At 38.4% G+C, this 16,793-nt stretch overlaps 1 protein-coding gene across 2 annotated transcripts in view; it reads right to left on the reverse strand.

Moving 5' to 3' along the window:
- Nucleotides 1-8,957: 8,957 nt before the first annotated feature.
- The window catches only part of smarcad1a (SWI/SNF-related, matrix-associated actin-dependent regulator of chromatin, subfamily a, containing DEAD/H box 1 a), a 285,741-nt gene continuing 277,905 nt past the window's right edge, over nucleotides 8,958-16,793 (reverse strand). For both annotated transcript variants that reach the window (XM_039751123.1, XM_039751121.1), the window contains exons 21-23: nucleotides 15,214-15,396; nucleotides 11,050-11,159; nucleotides 8,958-9,140 (exon numbers count right to left, since the gene is read on the reverse strand). In XM_039751123.1, the coding sequence (XP_039607057.1) occupies nucleotides 9,079-9,140; nucleotides 11,050-11,159; nucleotides 15,214-15,396 (355 nt within the window). In that variant the 3' untranslated portion in view covers nucleotides 8,958-9,078. The remainder of the gene's footprint in view (nucleotides 9,141-11,049; nucleotides 11,160-15,213; nucleotides 15,397-16,793) is intronic.

Genomic DNA, 16,793 nt, shown 5'->3' on the forward strand with positions numbered 1-16,793 from the left:
AGATTTTATTTTTTTCCCCCTGTCCATCGGACTTTACTCTTATTCTATGTTAATTAATGTTGACTTATTTTATTTTCTTACTGTGTCTTTTATTTTTCTATTCTTCATTATGTACAGCACAATGAGCTACATTTTTATGTATGAAAATGTGCTATATAAATAAATGTTGTTGTAGCTCTGGTCAGCCGCCTCAACAATAGAGGCAAGGAACATGGCCCATTTGGACTCAATGTCCCCCACCTCCCTCGGGACGTGGTCGAAGTTCTGCCGGAGGTGGGAGTTGAAGCTACTTCTGACAAGGGACTCTGCCAGACGTTCCCAGTCACAATACGTTTGGGCCTACCAGGCCTGACCGGCATCCTCCCCCACCATCGAAGTCAACTCACCACCAGGTGGTGATCAGTTGACAGCTCCGCCCTTCTCGTCACCCGAGAGTCCAAGACATGTGGCCGCAAGTCAGACGACACGACCACAAAGTCGATCATCGAACTGTGGCCAAGGGTGTCCTGGTGCCAAGTGGACATATGAACACCAGTATGCTTGAACATGGTGTTCGTTATGGACAATCCGTGACGAGCACAGAAGTCCAATAACAAAACACCACTCGGGTTCAGATCGGGGGAGCCATTCCTCCCAATCACGCCCTTCCAGGTCTCACTGTCATTCCCCACGTGAGCACTGAAGTCTCCCAGCAGAACGAAGGAGTCCCCAGAATGTATGCCCTCTAGCACCCCCTTTAGGGACTCCAAAAAGGGTGGGTACTCCAGACTACTGCTTGGCACGTACGCACAAACAACAGTTAGGACCCATCCCCCCCACCCGAAGACGGAGGGAGTCTGCGCATCCCCACAGTTTTAAAAAGAATCTTGCATCATCACAGACCCCTAATGCAACTTACTGCACTGCACATATACTGAGCTGTACTGACACAGAAGATGCAAGAAAGGATGCTGTGTGAAGCGAAGTGAAAGATGCAGGAGAAAAACCTGGCAGTAGACAAGCACCACCAAGTGGCACATCCAGATACAGAGAAGACAAACAGAATTAACTCTGGTTATTAACGGTTTATAAATACTGTACAACTTCTGTGAAAATGACTAACAAACAGAAAAACAGTTTATACAGCTAATCAGCAGCTCTAGGCAGGATATACTACACAAAAGTAGTAAGTCATCAGCCTGGATTCAAAAGCTTAAACTGAACAGACATCTTTTGCATTAGCAGGCAGACCATTCCACAGCTTCAGAACCCAGTAACTAAAAGCTTGATATCCCGCTGTTATTTTATTAATCCTTGGAATCTTAAGTAGGCATCTTGAGATCTCAAAGTGTGCTCTGGTTTGTAAGCAATGATAAGTTCAGATAAGAAAGCTGGCCCTTGGCTACTATATGTTGAAAGGAGGATTTCAAAAATCAGTTCTCAAATCATTACTCATCTCCTAGTTAAGCTCAAGACTGGAGATATTCTTTAGTATTTTTTGATTCATGTAATAATTCTTGCAGCTGCATAAAGAATGATTAGAACAGCCCAATGAATAGCACACTGCAGTAGTTAATCCTACCAGAAATAAATGCATGAATTACAGTAATTTCTCAGTATCCTACATATTTAGAAAATGTTGTAATCTTTCAACATTGAGAGTGAAAAACATTTTGGATAGTTTTGTGTTTTTAAAATGACATGCTAGTGTCAAAGATACTAGAATGTCACACTAGCATAACTGCTGCATGCTGGGCTGTGTCTTTACTCCACCCACGACTTCACTTAACATATATAGAAATGACTGTACTTCTGATGATTCATCTGTCAAACTTCTGAAATTTGTGGCTGACACCACACTAGTACGCTTCATTTCAAACAATTATGAGTCAATATGCAGACAAGAGGCTGAACATCTGACAGTGTGGTGTAGCAATAATAATTTAAAAGAAGGCACTCAAAAAACACAGGTTATCATAGAATTCAGGTAACAGACATCTGCTCAGCTACCACTTCTTCTCAATGGCTTAGCTATCAGGACAGCAGAGTCTTTTTATGTTTCTGGGCACTGTGCTGTTGCCACAAATCCTTAAGTGAGTAATCCCATGTATTATCAAGAAAGGCCATCAGAGGATATTCTTCCTCTACCTCTGAAGCAACACTGGTCCGGTTCTAGTTCTACACAGCCATCGTTGACCTCATCTGTAATTGTTTGGTTTGTTGCTGTCTCTTCTCAGGCTAAGGTCAATCTGTGGCATATCATTAGAGCTTGTGAAAGACCGCAGGCTGTAGAACACCTGTTGAAGCCATGTACGAGTCCATGGATCCAGGGTAAGGAATGTGCCACAAAGACCATTGCTAATGCAACCCATCCAGGGCACTACCTACATCTAAGAATTCACTCTGACAAATTACTTTGAGTGCTAAAAATTAAAGAAACACATCACATTTTTTTCTTCTGCAATTATACTTAAGTTTTTCATTTTTACTCAGTATCTGTGTGCACCTGCATATTAGGGCCGATTGAAATATGCTTATTTGCGAAATCTGCTTAGCAGTTTTGCTCCAATTTAATATTTGATCTTTTAACTGATATTTAGTGCATTGCCTACAAACATGAAAAGGCATGCCTATTGTTTACATAGGTGAATTAAAAGCATCGTGTTTGCCACTGATCACAGCTGTAAAGTTGTTTGTAAAATTAGCTACAAATGTGACCTGGGTGCATCTAGACTTGTAAAACAACAGTCAAATGTTCAGTTCAAAATATGAGTTGGTGCTACTTTGGGCTTTTTGTGTCCAAGTGTCTGCAATCTGTCATATTTTTAAACCACATAAAAGAAAGTGTTCTATTGATTCAGCTGGAATGACAAAGGATTGGTGTCCATGGCAGGTAACTTCTTTACTTGAACTGGCGTGTAGCCTAGTCCTTTGCACCAGTTTTTCGATGTTTTCAAAAACAGTTTCATTTATATCATAATCTAAAAGGGACAACAACGTAATTTCTTCTGATAAATCTTTAACTTACTATTTTTCTCTGATGTGTTCAGGATACAGCAATATGAGCAGTATGAAAGAGTAACATTCGACTCAAGGGTGGAAACTCAAATGAAACTCCAAGATGCACAAGAATAGCACAACAGATCTTAATTTTGAGGTAAGAAACATCTGGGTATGGTAATTGAACCTATGATGCTTGAACTGTGAAACTGTATGCAATGACCCTTCAGAGTTATACTAAAAATTATACTATAAATCAAAAACCGTGAACAGAATTTAACCCTATTAATTTCAAGTTTTTTATGCATAATTAAGACATGGAATATGAATACTGCAGATTCCGGAATATAAGCTGAGAATTTCGTCCTAGATTTTTGGCTTAGAGTTTGGGGGGTCAGCTTATACAACGAGTATCGTTTCAGATTCAAGATTTCCAGCGCAATGCCGGTTTTGCAGATGAATACGGAAGTAATTAATGATGAAACCACTGCGCCATCTTTCATATGAAGAATTAACTTTGCATGACGGTACTTTAAAATGAAATAAAGAATTTATTCAAAAAAGTGTTTTAGTTGTTGATTTCATTAATAAAAAATATAGCAAATTATCGGGAAGTTTAAAATAAAAATTTTTGTTTTGATTTACGACCAACATCTTGCGTTACGACCCGAATGCGGTCACGTGTATCCGCTTGTGCGATTGTAAACAAACAACCGAGAGAGTTAGTAAGCGTCAGTCGGAGCCCAGATACATGTGTTTGTGGATGTAATTTCGGTCATTGCAGTGATTTACCTATATATATAATTCACTAAGACCATGCAAGCAAGACACATAATTGCTAAGGAAGGAAGAGAAGGTAAGAAAGCGATCACAATCGAAACGAAGATGGAAATTGTGTGTAAATATGAAAGTGCTGTTCGTGTGACCGATCTCGCTACTATGTATAGCATGTCGAAATCCACCATCTCGACAATTTTACAAAGAAAAGATTTGCATAAGGAGGCTCCTTCTAAACAATAACCACCTTTCATTTCATTCTCCTCCTCCTCCCTTCCTGCAGCCCAAAGATGTCAAATTAAATGGTGAGTACAGTATGAAATTGTTGTTTCTAGAATAGAATAGAACGCCTTTTATTGTTACTATACACATGTACAATGAGATTAAAAGCAGCTCCTTCAGTGCAGACATATGTGTAGAACACAACAAGTAAATAAACAAATAAACAAATGGTGCGAAAAGATGCAAAGAAGTTGCAAAAAAAAAAAAAAAAAAAAGTTCTGTATAGGGCTTGTATGGTTGTTTTTTTTATCCTTAGCAGAACGCCGGATCTGCGGCTCCGCTTCTGCTTTTTTTCCCTCCTCCATCTGCGTCGTCTCCTACACTGTGTGCACAATTATTAGGCAAGTGAGTATTTTGACCATATCATCATTTTTAATGCGTATATTCCAACTCCAAGCTGTATTAACTTGAATGCTTATTGGATTTAAGCACGTCAGATGATGTGTACTTGTGTAATGAGGGAGGGTGTGGCCTAAGGAGATCAACACCCTATATCAAGGTGTGCAGAATTATTAGGCAGCTAGTTTTCCTCAGGCAAAATGGGCCAAAAAAGAGATTTAACTGACTCTGAAAAGTCAAAATTGTAAAAAGTCTTTCAGAGGGATGCAGCACTTTTGGAATTGCTAAGATATTGGTGTGTGATCACAGAACCATCAAACATTTTGTTGCAAATAGTCAACAGGGTCGCAAGAAACGTGTTGAGAACAAAAGACGCAAATTAGCTGCCAAAGATTTGAGAAGAATCAAACATGAAGCTACCAGGAACCCATTATCCTCCAGTACTTTCATATTCCAGAGCTGCAACCTACCTGGAGTGCCCAGAAGTACAAGGTGTTCAGTGCTCAAAGACATGGCCAAGGTAAGGAGGGCTGAAACCCAACCACCACTGAACAAGAAACATAAGTTGAAACGTCAAAACTGGGCCAAGAAATATCTGAAGACAGATTTTTTTCAAAGGTTTTATGGACCGATGAGATGAGAGTGACTCTTGATGGACCAGATGGATGGACCTGTGGATCAGTAATGGGCACAGAGCTCCACTCCAACGTGGAGGTGGGGTACTGGTATGAGCTGGTATTTTTAAAGATGAGCTAGTTGGACCTTTTTGCATTGAAGATGAACTCAAAATCAACTCCCAAACCTACTGCCAGTTTTTCGAAGACACTTTCTTCAAACAGTGATACAGGAAAAAGACCATGATTTTTATGCAGGCCAATGCTCCATCACTTGCATCGAAGTTCTCACTGCGTGGCCAGCCAGTAAAGGCCTTAAAGATGAAGGAATAATGACATGGCCCCCCTTCCTCATCTGACCTAAACCCTATCGAGAACTTGTGGGCACTTCTTAAACGCTAGATTTACAGGGGAGAAAAACAATACACCTCTCTGAAGAGTGTCTGGGAGGCTGTAGTCACTGCTCCACAAAAAGCTGATCGTCAACAGATCAAGAAACTGACTGACTCCATGAATGGAAAGGCTTATGACTGTTATTGGAAAGAAGGGTCAATGTCAGAGATGTTTATTTGTAAATTTTGAGGTGTTTGTTTATTATTCTCACTATAACAGATGAAAATAAACAAGTGAGATGGGAAAATTTTCATTTTTCCTTTAGTTGCATAATAAATCTGCACACTAATAGTTGCCTAATAATTGTGCGCACATATGTATTCCCCTGATGATGTTCACACTCACATTTCCGTTGTGAAACATTCAGGTTTCAGGTTTATTAACATTTTGGATTGACTGATAGCACTGTGTTTGTTCCATATTAAAATTAATCCTCAAAAATACAACTTGCCTAATAATTGTGCACACAGTGTAGACCCGACAACAATCCACGGAGAGCCTGCTGGTCTCGCTATGTTGTCTGGGATGTTGTGCGTGTGATGAAAAACACTCGAAACAGATGTCTGGCTCTGGACACCAATGTCTATAAGGTTCTGACGGGTGTAGCGGATGTTCGCCGAACCGATCATGCACAAACAAGCAAAAAAAAGTACAAAACAACAAAAAAGTGCACTGAAAAGGAGAGCCCTGAGCCGCTGCGACCATGCGCACCGCCATGCTCCTAGCTTAATCTAGCCTACTTCTGGTAGACTAGGCACTTTTTAATAACTTTTTGGTTAGTACATTAGAAAAATTATTGGTGTTTTGGTAAATTATGCACATTATTCAACCCTTTTTTATTATGAAAAGGTTAAGTAAGTGGGAGGTTCAGAACGCATTATGAGTTAGCCTTTGTGAACAAATTAAGTTCTTAAGTCAAGGGTCCACTGTATTGCGTATTTAAGTTAATCAAATTTATAACGAGTCTCCGGAAATCCAATCGCCGATGTACTGTATTTGCGTATATAGTTTCAACACAAAGGTTTCATTTTACCAAACGTCTCCGCAATCACTTCCTGGTTTCCATCAAAAATGCCGGCAGTCTCAAATTCTCGCCGATAAACATGATAACTATACCTGAAGAGACACTTTTAAGGAAATTTAGAAAATTTTGCTTGGAGAAGGGGGTCGGCCTAAATACCCGTCATCGACAAATATATGTAATTTAGTAGGTAGAGAAGGGGGTCGGCTAATATACCGAGTCGGCTTATATTCCGGGATCTACGGTACCCAATCATAGACAGCAATACATCATTAGAATGGGCTGAAATTCAGCCATAAAATGCTAATGAGCATTTTACTACATGTTGCTTGATGTAGGCGAGATCTTTGATACATGCAGATTCACTCAGTTGTGATGCACTGCTGGCCTCTGCATATATGTGGACAAATCATATATTTTAATAATATAAGAGAGCTGACAACATACAAAAATATGGCTTATTTGAAAGAAGACACCCTAGAATATGTAATTACAGTGGAACCTCGGTTTACGAGTAACTTGGTTTACGAGTGTTTTGCAAGACAAGCAAAAATTTTTAATAAATTTTGACTTGATAAACGAGCGATGTCTTGCAATACGAGCAGTATTGATACACTTTGTCTGCTGAGCGTCATGTAATCACAACTGAGCTGATGGTTCTTCTCTCTCTCTCTCCTTATCTCACTTGCCCAGCGCGTCTCTCTCTCTCTCCTTATCTCGCCAGCGCCAGCCAGCGATCTCTCTCTCTCTCTCCTTAGCTCGCTCAGCCCAGCGCGTCACTCTCTCTCCTTAGCTCTCTCGCCCAGCTGCCACTCTCTCCTTAGCTCGCCAGCCAGCTGCTTTCTCTTCGCTCGCCCAGCGCGTCTCTCTCTCTCTCTCTCCTCATCTCGCTCGCCCAGCGCGTGTCTCTCTCTCTCATTATCTCGCTCGCTTGCTCACCCGTCTCTCTCTCTGGCAATCGTCTGCTATTCTCCGTCTGAGTCTGAGTGCCTCACTCATATAGTCAACATCCGTACGAGCGTATACTGTTTACTACAGCATTGAGACTGTGTGTGTGTGTGCGCTGTGAAGTGTGAGTCCCCATCTTGCTCCCCAAAACACGAAGCTGAGTCTCAGTACTTTAACACCAGCTTTATTCAGCTTGAAACAGCAACAGCGCTGTTATTTAATGTAGTGGGATCTTTATAATGTCCCTTGTATGACCCATTGACAACAGGTGCTTATAGCATGTCTGCGATCTTTTTGGATGCACTTATACGGCGAACTGCTACAGCGCTGGGAGACTGCGATTGCTTTGGGACACTCTTCCGCGTGTCGTCCCGTTGGGTGGAATCCCACATGAGTTTAGAAACTCACACCAGCCATGATTCTTTTTAAAGGTAAAGTGCAAGTTAATTTGTATTATGTATTTTACTTTATATTTTGTATTAATCATTTTTATATGTTGAGAAAAGCCAAGCAAAATGACACCTTTTATTGGCTAACTAAAAAGATTATAATATGCAAGCTTTCGAGGCAACTCAGGCCCCTTCTTCAGGCAAGATGTAATCAAATCAAATCATTTTTATATGAATAGTTTTGGGTTGTGGAACGAATCATCTGAGTTTCCATTATTTCTTATGGGGAAATTTGCTTTGATATACGAGTGCTTTGGATTGTGAGCACATTTCCGGAACGAATTATGCTTGCAAACCGAGGTTCCACTGTATACAATTATTGCTTTTGATTGACTTGTGGGTTTACTGCAATGTGCACAAAAAAATTTTGAAATATGGCTGTGCCCCACGAGCAGGACACCTTGTGTATAAATGGTTAAAGCATTTGTCTATATTTTACTATGCGGACAATGGAAGGTTCTACTATAACCCCTACAGGCTAACTAGAAAATAAAATTCTCTATTTTCTTGTCATTCGATTTAGAGGAATAGTTCAGTCTATGTGCTGCCTTGCAGTTGACAAGGAATGGAGGGCAAACAGTTCTAAACCGCACTGAAGCTTATGTAGATTCACAAAGGAAAGTAACATAACTAAGTATAGGATGTTACTGAAGTCTAACATGAGAAAGTTAAGAATGTAATGAAACAGAGAAGAAATACTTTTTTCTTCTTTCTACTCTTTATTCTGTGTGTAGTAATTTTTCCTGGAGTTTTCTGATCTGTTCTTTTTTTGAATTTTCAATAAACTTAAAAAAAAAACACTTCACTTGCAGTGTTATGGATTGGATTGTTTTTTTTTTTTTTGTTACGTGTTTGACTCATACTGGATCCCACCTTGCCAACTAAGTAGCTGTTTGATTTAGGAAACCTGGAAAACATGCAGTTAACATTGAATTTATAAAAAATGTAAATATGGAAATACTAAAATATAACACTGCAAGTGAATAGATAATTCAGAAGTAAACACATACCCTCTATCAGATCCTTGCTGCACAAGACACTTTATTCCAATGCATATTCAACTAGCATTACTAAAAAAGAAACTAACATCTAAATTGAAGTACATAGCAAATTTTTGTAAACCAATAAACAAAGTTAATCACAACAACATATTAGAGGGCACAACTGACACAATCTACAACTATAATTAAAGAAAAATGTTTAACAGTCATACTGTACAAAATTCCAGAGATTCAAGTATAGCTGATTGAGTGCACACTATAAAAAACAAACACATTTAAAGGCCCAGGCTTGCTTTTAGTAAAGTAGCCATATCTTCAGGAATTGATCCTTCCTCACCTGTAAAAACCAACAAGACACAATGGTGATATTAACTGCATTAGAAATCATCTAAAATGTTATTTTAGCTAGAAAATACTGTTATAAGACAGTAAGAAAGCAATATTTTCATTACACACATACATTCTCAATCCTACTCAATCTAATTCAGAGACAAGTGCCTATACTTATAACAATGTCCTAGGCAGAATGCCAGTAGATCGCAGGACACACACACACACACACACACACACACACACACACACACACACACACACACACACACACACACACACACACACACACACACACACACACACACACACACAAGTGCACGCGCACATCCAAAGTTAATCACATATACTGGGGCTTTATAGTTGCAGAGTGACTTTTAAACAATTGTTTGGTGTGATTTGCTTTTGTACTTTTTATATAACATAATATTAAGACATGTATCTTTTGTAGTGGTAAAGCATGTATTTAGAAGAAGAAAAAAAAAAACTCTCACTAGTCAAACAATACCTATGACCTAGTCCAAGGGTGACGACTAAAATAGTGAGTTGGTAGACGGGCATACGTTGTGTTTAGTCAGGATTGGTCAAAGGGCACAAGGCCTGGACATGAGAAAGGAGTTGGCTCTTACACAGCAACATCCCACTGATTCAAGAGAGGCATCAGTGAAGCACAGAAACGGCACAAATAGAGAAACATACTGTCTGTTAGTCCACAGGTTTCATTCAGAGAATATGCAGGTTTAGAGAAAAAAAAATTGCTGGTATCTATTCAAGATTGTATTTGTCACACTTATTTTAATTTGCTCCTGTTTTAGTCGCATCAGGAATTTCAAAGTTAGAGAATGTTGATCTATATAATGCATGAATAAAAGTAAAAAACTTCACTCCTGCTAGTTTAGAAAGGGAGGAGGTATTTAGTTGCAGTAGCAGTATGCTTTGAAGTTGGAGGTGGGATTATATCAGGGATCGGCTTCTGAGCCCTTTCTTATTTGCAATGGTGAGGGACAGGTTGACAGACATGATTAGACAGGAGTCCCCATGGACTATGATGTTTGCTGATGACACTGTGATCTGTAGCGATAATAGGGAGCAGGTTGAGGAGACCCTGGAGAGGTGGAGATATGCTCTAGAGAGGAGAGGTATAAAGGTCAGTAGGAACAAGACAGAATACATGTGTGTAAATGAGAGGTTGGTAATGTAATGGTGAGGATGCAGGGAGTAGAGTTAGCGAAGGTGAATGAGTTTAAATACTTGGGATCAACAGTACAGAGTAATGGGGATTGTGGAAGAGAGGTGAAAAAGAGAGTGCAGGTAGGGTGGAATGGGTGGAGAAGAGTGTCGGGAGTAATTTGTGACAGACGGGTATCAGCAAGAGTGAAACGGAAGGTCTACAGGACGGTAGTGAGACCAGCTATGTTATATGGGTTGGAGATGGTGGCAGTGACCAGAAAGCAGGAGATAGAGCTGGAGGTGGCAGAGTTAAAGATGCTAAGATTTGCACTGGGTGTGACAAGGATGGATAGGATTAAAAATTAGGATATTAGTCAGTCATCTCAAGTTGGATGGTTGGGAGACAAAGTCAGAGAGTCGAGATTGCATTCGTTTGGACATGTGCAGAGGGGAGATGCTGGGTATGTTGGTAGAAGGATGCTAAGGATAGAGCTGCCAGGAAACAGGAAAAGAGGAAGGCCTAATCGAAGGTTTATGGATGTGGTAAGAAAAGCCATGCAGGCGATGGGTGTAACAGAACAAGATACAGAGGACAGAAAGATATGGAAGAAGATGATCTGCTGTGGCGAGCAGCTGAAAGAAGAAGAAGAAGGAGCAGTCAACCCTAACAATTTTTGTTATTGATGATTTTGACGATCCATTCATTTATCATATTTGAAATAGTATTTTAATTTAATAGTAGTTACCCTCTTCAGCTGCAGTCATGTCTTGTTCAAGTTTCAGCTTTTTCTGACTGATTTTCAGCATACAGTCTTCAATGGTTCCTTTGCTTATCAACTTCATTACCTGAACAGTCCTAAAACATAACATAAATGATTTTTTAAAAAATGTAAGATGTGAAATATGCATACTAACTCTGTATATGCCCAGAATAATTACACATACAGTAGTTAAGAATCTTGACTATTAAAGGATTAACTTAGCTGGCGATTAAAACCAAATGTCTCTAGCTAGGTGAAAGTAAATAGGTCAAGCAATTTTTAACACTACAATCACTAGTAAGATAGTGGCAACTTTTAATTTGTAGAGTCTGAATACTGATATCACTCAGCATGAAATAATGATGCTGATAATGGTAATAATCCATCTTCAAATCCCTAATTACTACACTTCCAAGGGTGAAGTGTTTAAATAAAAAGGCTGTTCTGAAAAAAGAGATGTTGTTTGCTTATTTTGCAGGAAACAAGATAATTTCAAGATGAACTCCATGAAGCAATGATTTATTCATTTAATTAAGCCTACAGTGAATCAAAATTTCTTTAACCCTAGATTCCCTGAAACCTATGAAAAAACGTGTAATCCCAGGCCTCCTTAAATTCCTTTGAACCTATCCGCCAATGTCCGTTGTGTTGTAAATATGTCTATCAACACAAGCAGTCTGCTATTCCATCCCCCCACCAATGCAGAAAGGGCAGAAAGTTCTCTCAGCTCAAGTCTGTTTACCTGCGTGCGAGTTGCCGGTATTATAGGGTAAATAATATATTGTTATTTGGAATACATGCATTTCATTTGTGTTCTGTGTCTACAACAATATATGTAAACATCTTTAAAACAGAAACGTTTTTTAATGTTTTAGTAATAATTGACAAAATGTGGACATGTGTATAATGTGTGAAGCCTGAAGTCCAAATATCAAATAAACACTTTCACAAAAAGGTACAAGTATAACAAAACAAGTTCGCTTTCATTCAAGAATATAACTGCAGAAAAAGAACTTGTGTTAGGGTGCGACACTGACACACCCTAAATATGACCGCTTTAGTGGTGCAGTGGTAAGAACTACTGACTCGTAATCAAGGCGTTTGTGGTTCAATCCCGGACGCTTCCATTTTGAGTAGTGAGCTGCTCATATTCTTACTATTATAGAATAAAAACATACAGTTGATTTAAGTCTGTAACTGTCTGTGTAAATTTATGGTACTTGTAAAGGTTAGCGTTTGTTGTTATTTTTAAATTGAGCTTTTTTTTCTCAGTCGCGTTCATGCTTGCCCCGATCTGACACTGTTGTTTTCAAATAAAGACAAGCTACAGTATAGCAGAGGTGAACTCAGATAAGGATGAGGGTTCTACATCGAACAAAGAAAACAGGAGCCCACCCCGCAAGAAATGTCCACTCACATATAAAAACAACGCAACTGCACTATGCGTAAAGGCTAAAGATGGTACTGTTTGGATGCAGCAACAGGTCGGGCATCATCATGCCAGTCAGTCTGCCCTTCACGGAAACAGCACGACTTACAGAGCTCGCCAAGATATCATGCAAAGTCCTGTTTGTGATTATGTTTTGTGATGGTCTTGAAATGAAAACCATGTATATGTTACTTATATAAAGCCAAATCGAAAATCATTTACCTATACAGTAATCCCTCGCTATACCGCGCTTCGACTTTCGCAGCTTCACTCTATCGCGGATTTTATATTTAAGCATAACTAAATATATAACACGGATTTTTCGCTGCTTCGCGGGTTCTGCGGACAAAGGGTTTTTTTTACTTCCTGTACATGCTTCCTCAGTTGGTTTGCCCAGTTGATTTTTTACAAGGGACGCTATTGGCGGATGGCTGAGAAGCTAACCAATCAGAGCACACAGTTAAGTTTCTGTGTGCTGAATGCAGTGTTAACCAGGAAGTCTCGTCTTGTTCATTCAGCATCAACGTGCTTCGCTGTGTAAAGAATTAACTTTTGTGCTCTTTTGTGTTTATCTTTGTGCATAGTCAAGCCCTTCATTAAGGCTCCAAAACGATCTGCTCCTGCCAACGGAAGATGTTAACGATTGCCGAAAAGGTAAACGTTTTGGATTTGTTGAAGGAAGGGAAAAGCTACACCGCTGTAGGATGCCATTACAGCATCAATGAGGCTATGATTCTTTTTATTTAAAAAGTAGGAAAGGAATATAAGATCTATGGCTGCAGTGTCCTTTTAACCAGGGTGCAAAACGAGTTGTAAGTGGATGTAATAAGGCAGTAGTCTGGATGGAATCTGCTTTAGGGATTTGGATTGAAGAAGAATAATGGCGGTGCTACACAGTTGCCAGAAGTGGCTCCTTTAGAAGGGCTGTAACGCTCTCCTTTGTTGTGCAGTAAAATTAAACTCATCGTTATCGGACAAGTCATCGTGTCATTGTTGGTGAGTAACCATAATTAATTTTCTACTTAAAGTACTTAGTACATGTACGTATGTTTAGTGTCACTGTACACACATTTACTGTATACAATTTTTCTTGCATTGTACGTATTTATTGCTGGTGGCTTGTCTATCGTAATGGCTGTAACATATGTGATATCGGAGACACTCGATATCTTTAAAATAATATTTAGGTTTTATTGTATATAAAAAGTGTGTTTACATACATAATTTCAATGAATCTTACCTAATAGCTAAGAGAATACAAGGGGATTATGCTGTATAACTGGGCAGGGAATATTTCTAAATAGTGTGGGAGAGTTTATCAGGGCTTAAAATATATAAAAATAACCATACAAACATATGGTTTCTTACTTCGCGGATTTTCACCTATCGCAGGGGGGTGGAGGGGGGTGTGTTTGGTCTGGAATGCAACCCCCGTGATCAAGGCGGAATTACTATATTTATTTACTTAACTTCCTACAGCGTAAAGTCACAAGTAAACTGCAGAACGTCTCTGTTTGATCGACACAGGCATGCTCACAAAGTATGTGTACTGAAGTGACTTTCCACCTGCAGCTGAAGTCACTACAGATCGGGTCAGCTTGAACGTGACTGAGAGAATAAAACTGAAAAAAGAAAAAAAAAAGACAAAACGCTAACCTTTAAAAGTACCATTAATTTATGTACAGTATGTATGTTTTATTTCTATGCTTGTGTTGACTGACACATTTACAACACAATAGATGCTGACGGAGAGGTGCGAACGGATTTAAGGTGGGCCAAGATTACAAGTTTTTTCGTAGGCTGTGGTAATTCATCCATCCGTAATTCTAAACATTAAAACATAAAAAAAAAAATTAAAATTAAAAATTAAACATTGGAAGAAATCAAGCCTCACATTATGCCTCGAGTTTTGTATGCATCAGTGTAATTCACTGGCACCCTGACACTTAATATGTTCAAAGCAATAGTATATAAACACATTTCAAATCACATAAAATAACCCAATTTCTAAATACTGAAGAACTAAAGTAAGAATAGGATACCAACGAACCCATAGGTGCCATCACCAGGGTAGAATGTAAAGGGCATTATGTCATCTAAACTTGAAGTGAACTGAAGTAGTTCATTAACGTGCTGTGAATTTCTGAAGGGGGCACATTGTAACGGAGTTGTCTACTGTGTTTGATTCCTCAGTTTCGCATGGTGCTACTGTTCTTATTCAGGCATTTTTTACATCAAATTGCTGCAAAAATGCAATCAGTGTGAAAACTCACTTAAAAACTTTGCAATTATTTTCATGCTTGCACTTAAAGGTTTCAGTTCCAGTGACTGAGGAGTGGTGAGACTTTTAATAACTGCAGTCCTTAAGTGTGAAATATCTTCTCTCTAAATCCTGTTGCAAGATGTTCCGAGATATAATCCTGACATTGCTTTCAGGTAATAAAAAGTTCCTTGCTTTGCTATCAAAACAAGCACATTCACACAATATGTAACCCTTTTCAATAATTTAGCTTAAATGCAAAGCAAACAGCAACGTTCTGACCTAACACCTAATTACAATAAAGAAAATGTGACTAAAAATGTACACATCTTTTCATGGTTGTGCTTTTTGTGAATGTGATTCAATTTAAAATGTGTACGTATGCCTTTTATTGTTGTAAAAAACCTACCTTACCCAATACCATTCAATAATAATTTTCTAGGTGAAATACTGTACTTACTTTGTTTGTCCAACTCTATGACACCGGTCTTCAGCTTGTTTGTCGTTATAAGGATTAGAGTCAATATCATGAAGAATAACAACATTTGCAGAAGTGAGATTTATTCCAAGCCCTCCAGCTTTTGTAGATAACAGGAAAATGAAAATGTTCATGTCTGTATTATATTCATCAATAAGATGAATTCTTTAAAAAAAGAAGAAGAATTAAAAAAAAAAAAGTAGTACTGTATTTAGGTATTTTATACATTATTCATTCAATGTTTTCATATAATGCAAAACATTGCAATGGAAGAACTTCAAAATACACTTTCGTTTAAGGCTTCACACTGCTGAAAATAAGATGAGGTGACGCAATATAAATTCATTCACTTTCATAACCTACTCATTTGCAGCACGGCTGTGAGGCAGCTGGAACCTATCTCACTAATCATCGGGCACAAGGAAAGAACACCACCTGAAAATCAATGCAGTCCATCACAAAGTGAATACATAGACTCACACATTCAATGCAATGCCAGTTCATCTAATCTGAATGTCTTAGGACTGTGGGAGGGAATGATAGTGGTAATTATATGATAGGTAGATAATAATTTTGGTTGCTTCATATTTTGAACTGAATGGAGGCAAGCACAAAGGAGGGATTAAACAGACATTGTTATACAGACTGAAACACTGAACAAATGGACTGAAATGTTTAGGTGACATTCCTAGAATTGTTTATCTTGATTAAAGTTTAACAATGGGACTTTGTTTTAGGATGCTTGTTTGATTTGTGTTTCATAATTTTTGATTGTATTTCATCTTGACAAAAGGTTTCATCAATTGAATTGTGTATTTATATATTAATTATTCAAAAATGTATTATTTTATATGTCAGAGCACTAGTTTTGAATTTTTCTTCGGCATACAGCCTCATATATACTGAAGGGAAACTGAATATAATGATATATTAACCCATTTATCACATTATGGATTCAGGAATTTCTTTTAAATCATTCACAGACAGTCAAGGTACAGGGGTGTGTCTTATCATCATGGGAGGAAACCCATGCTGACATGAGGAGAATGTGCAAATGCTGCCTTAGGCAGTAATAAATTTACAATAAATGTTATTTAACTTAAAAATCAACTGACCAAGTTAAACTACAAGAAGTACTAAGAAGAACCCCTACAAACCTAGCCACTATTCCTTAATATCCTATATGGAGAAATAAACAACAAAGGTAAAAGTGTATTGTTCATTTCATTGTGTATCAATGTTTCCTGATGGAGATTATGATATTAACAAAGCTGAGATGAACAGATAAGACCACTCTAAATCTGAGCTCCTTTTGCAGAATACCCAGTTGTAGACAGTACAACTGATGCATATGTCTCCTTTGAGTAGACAGTTTCTCTCTTGGGAGGTGTGCAAAAAAAAAATGTCATAGTCATTCAACGTCTCTTATTTTCATATCTGGATTTATAGAATACTAAATTTAGTCTTCCTAATGAATTCTTTGGTACAGTTGCTGGTATATACATTCATATACACACACACACAGTGCATCTAGAAAGTATTCACAGCGCATCACTCTTTCC

This window comes from Polypterus senegalus, chromosome 4, assembly GCF_016835505.1.
Source record: "Polypterus senegalus isolate Bchr_013 chromosome 4, ASM1683550v1, whole genome shotgun sequence".
Classification (NCBI taxonomy): Eukaryota; Metazoa; Chordata; class Cladistia; order Polypteriformes; family Polypteridae; genus Polypterus; species Polypterus senegalus.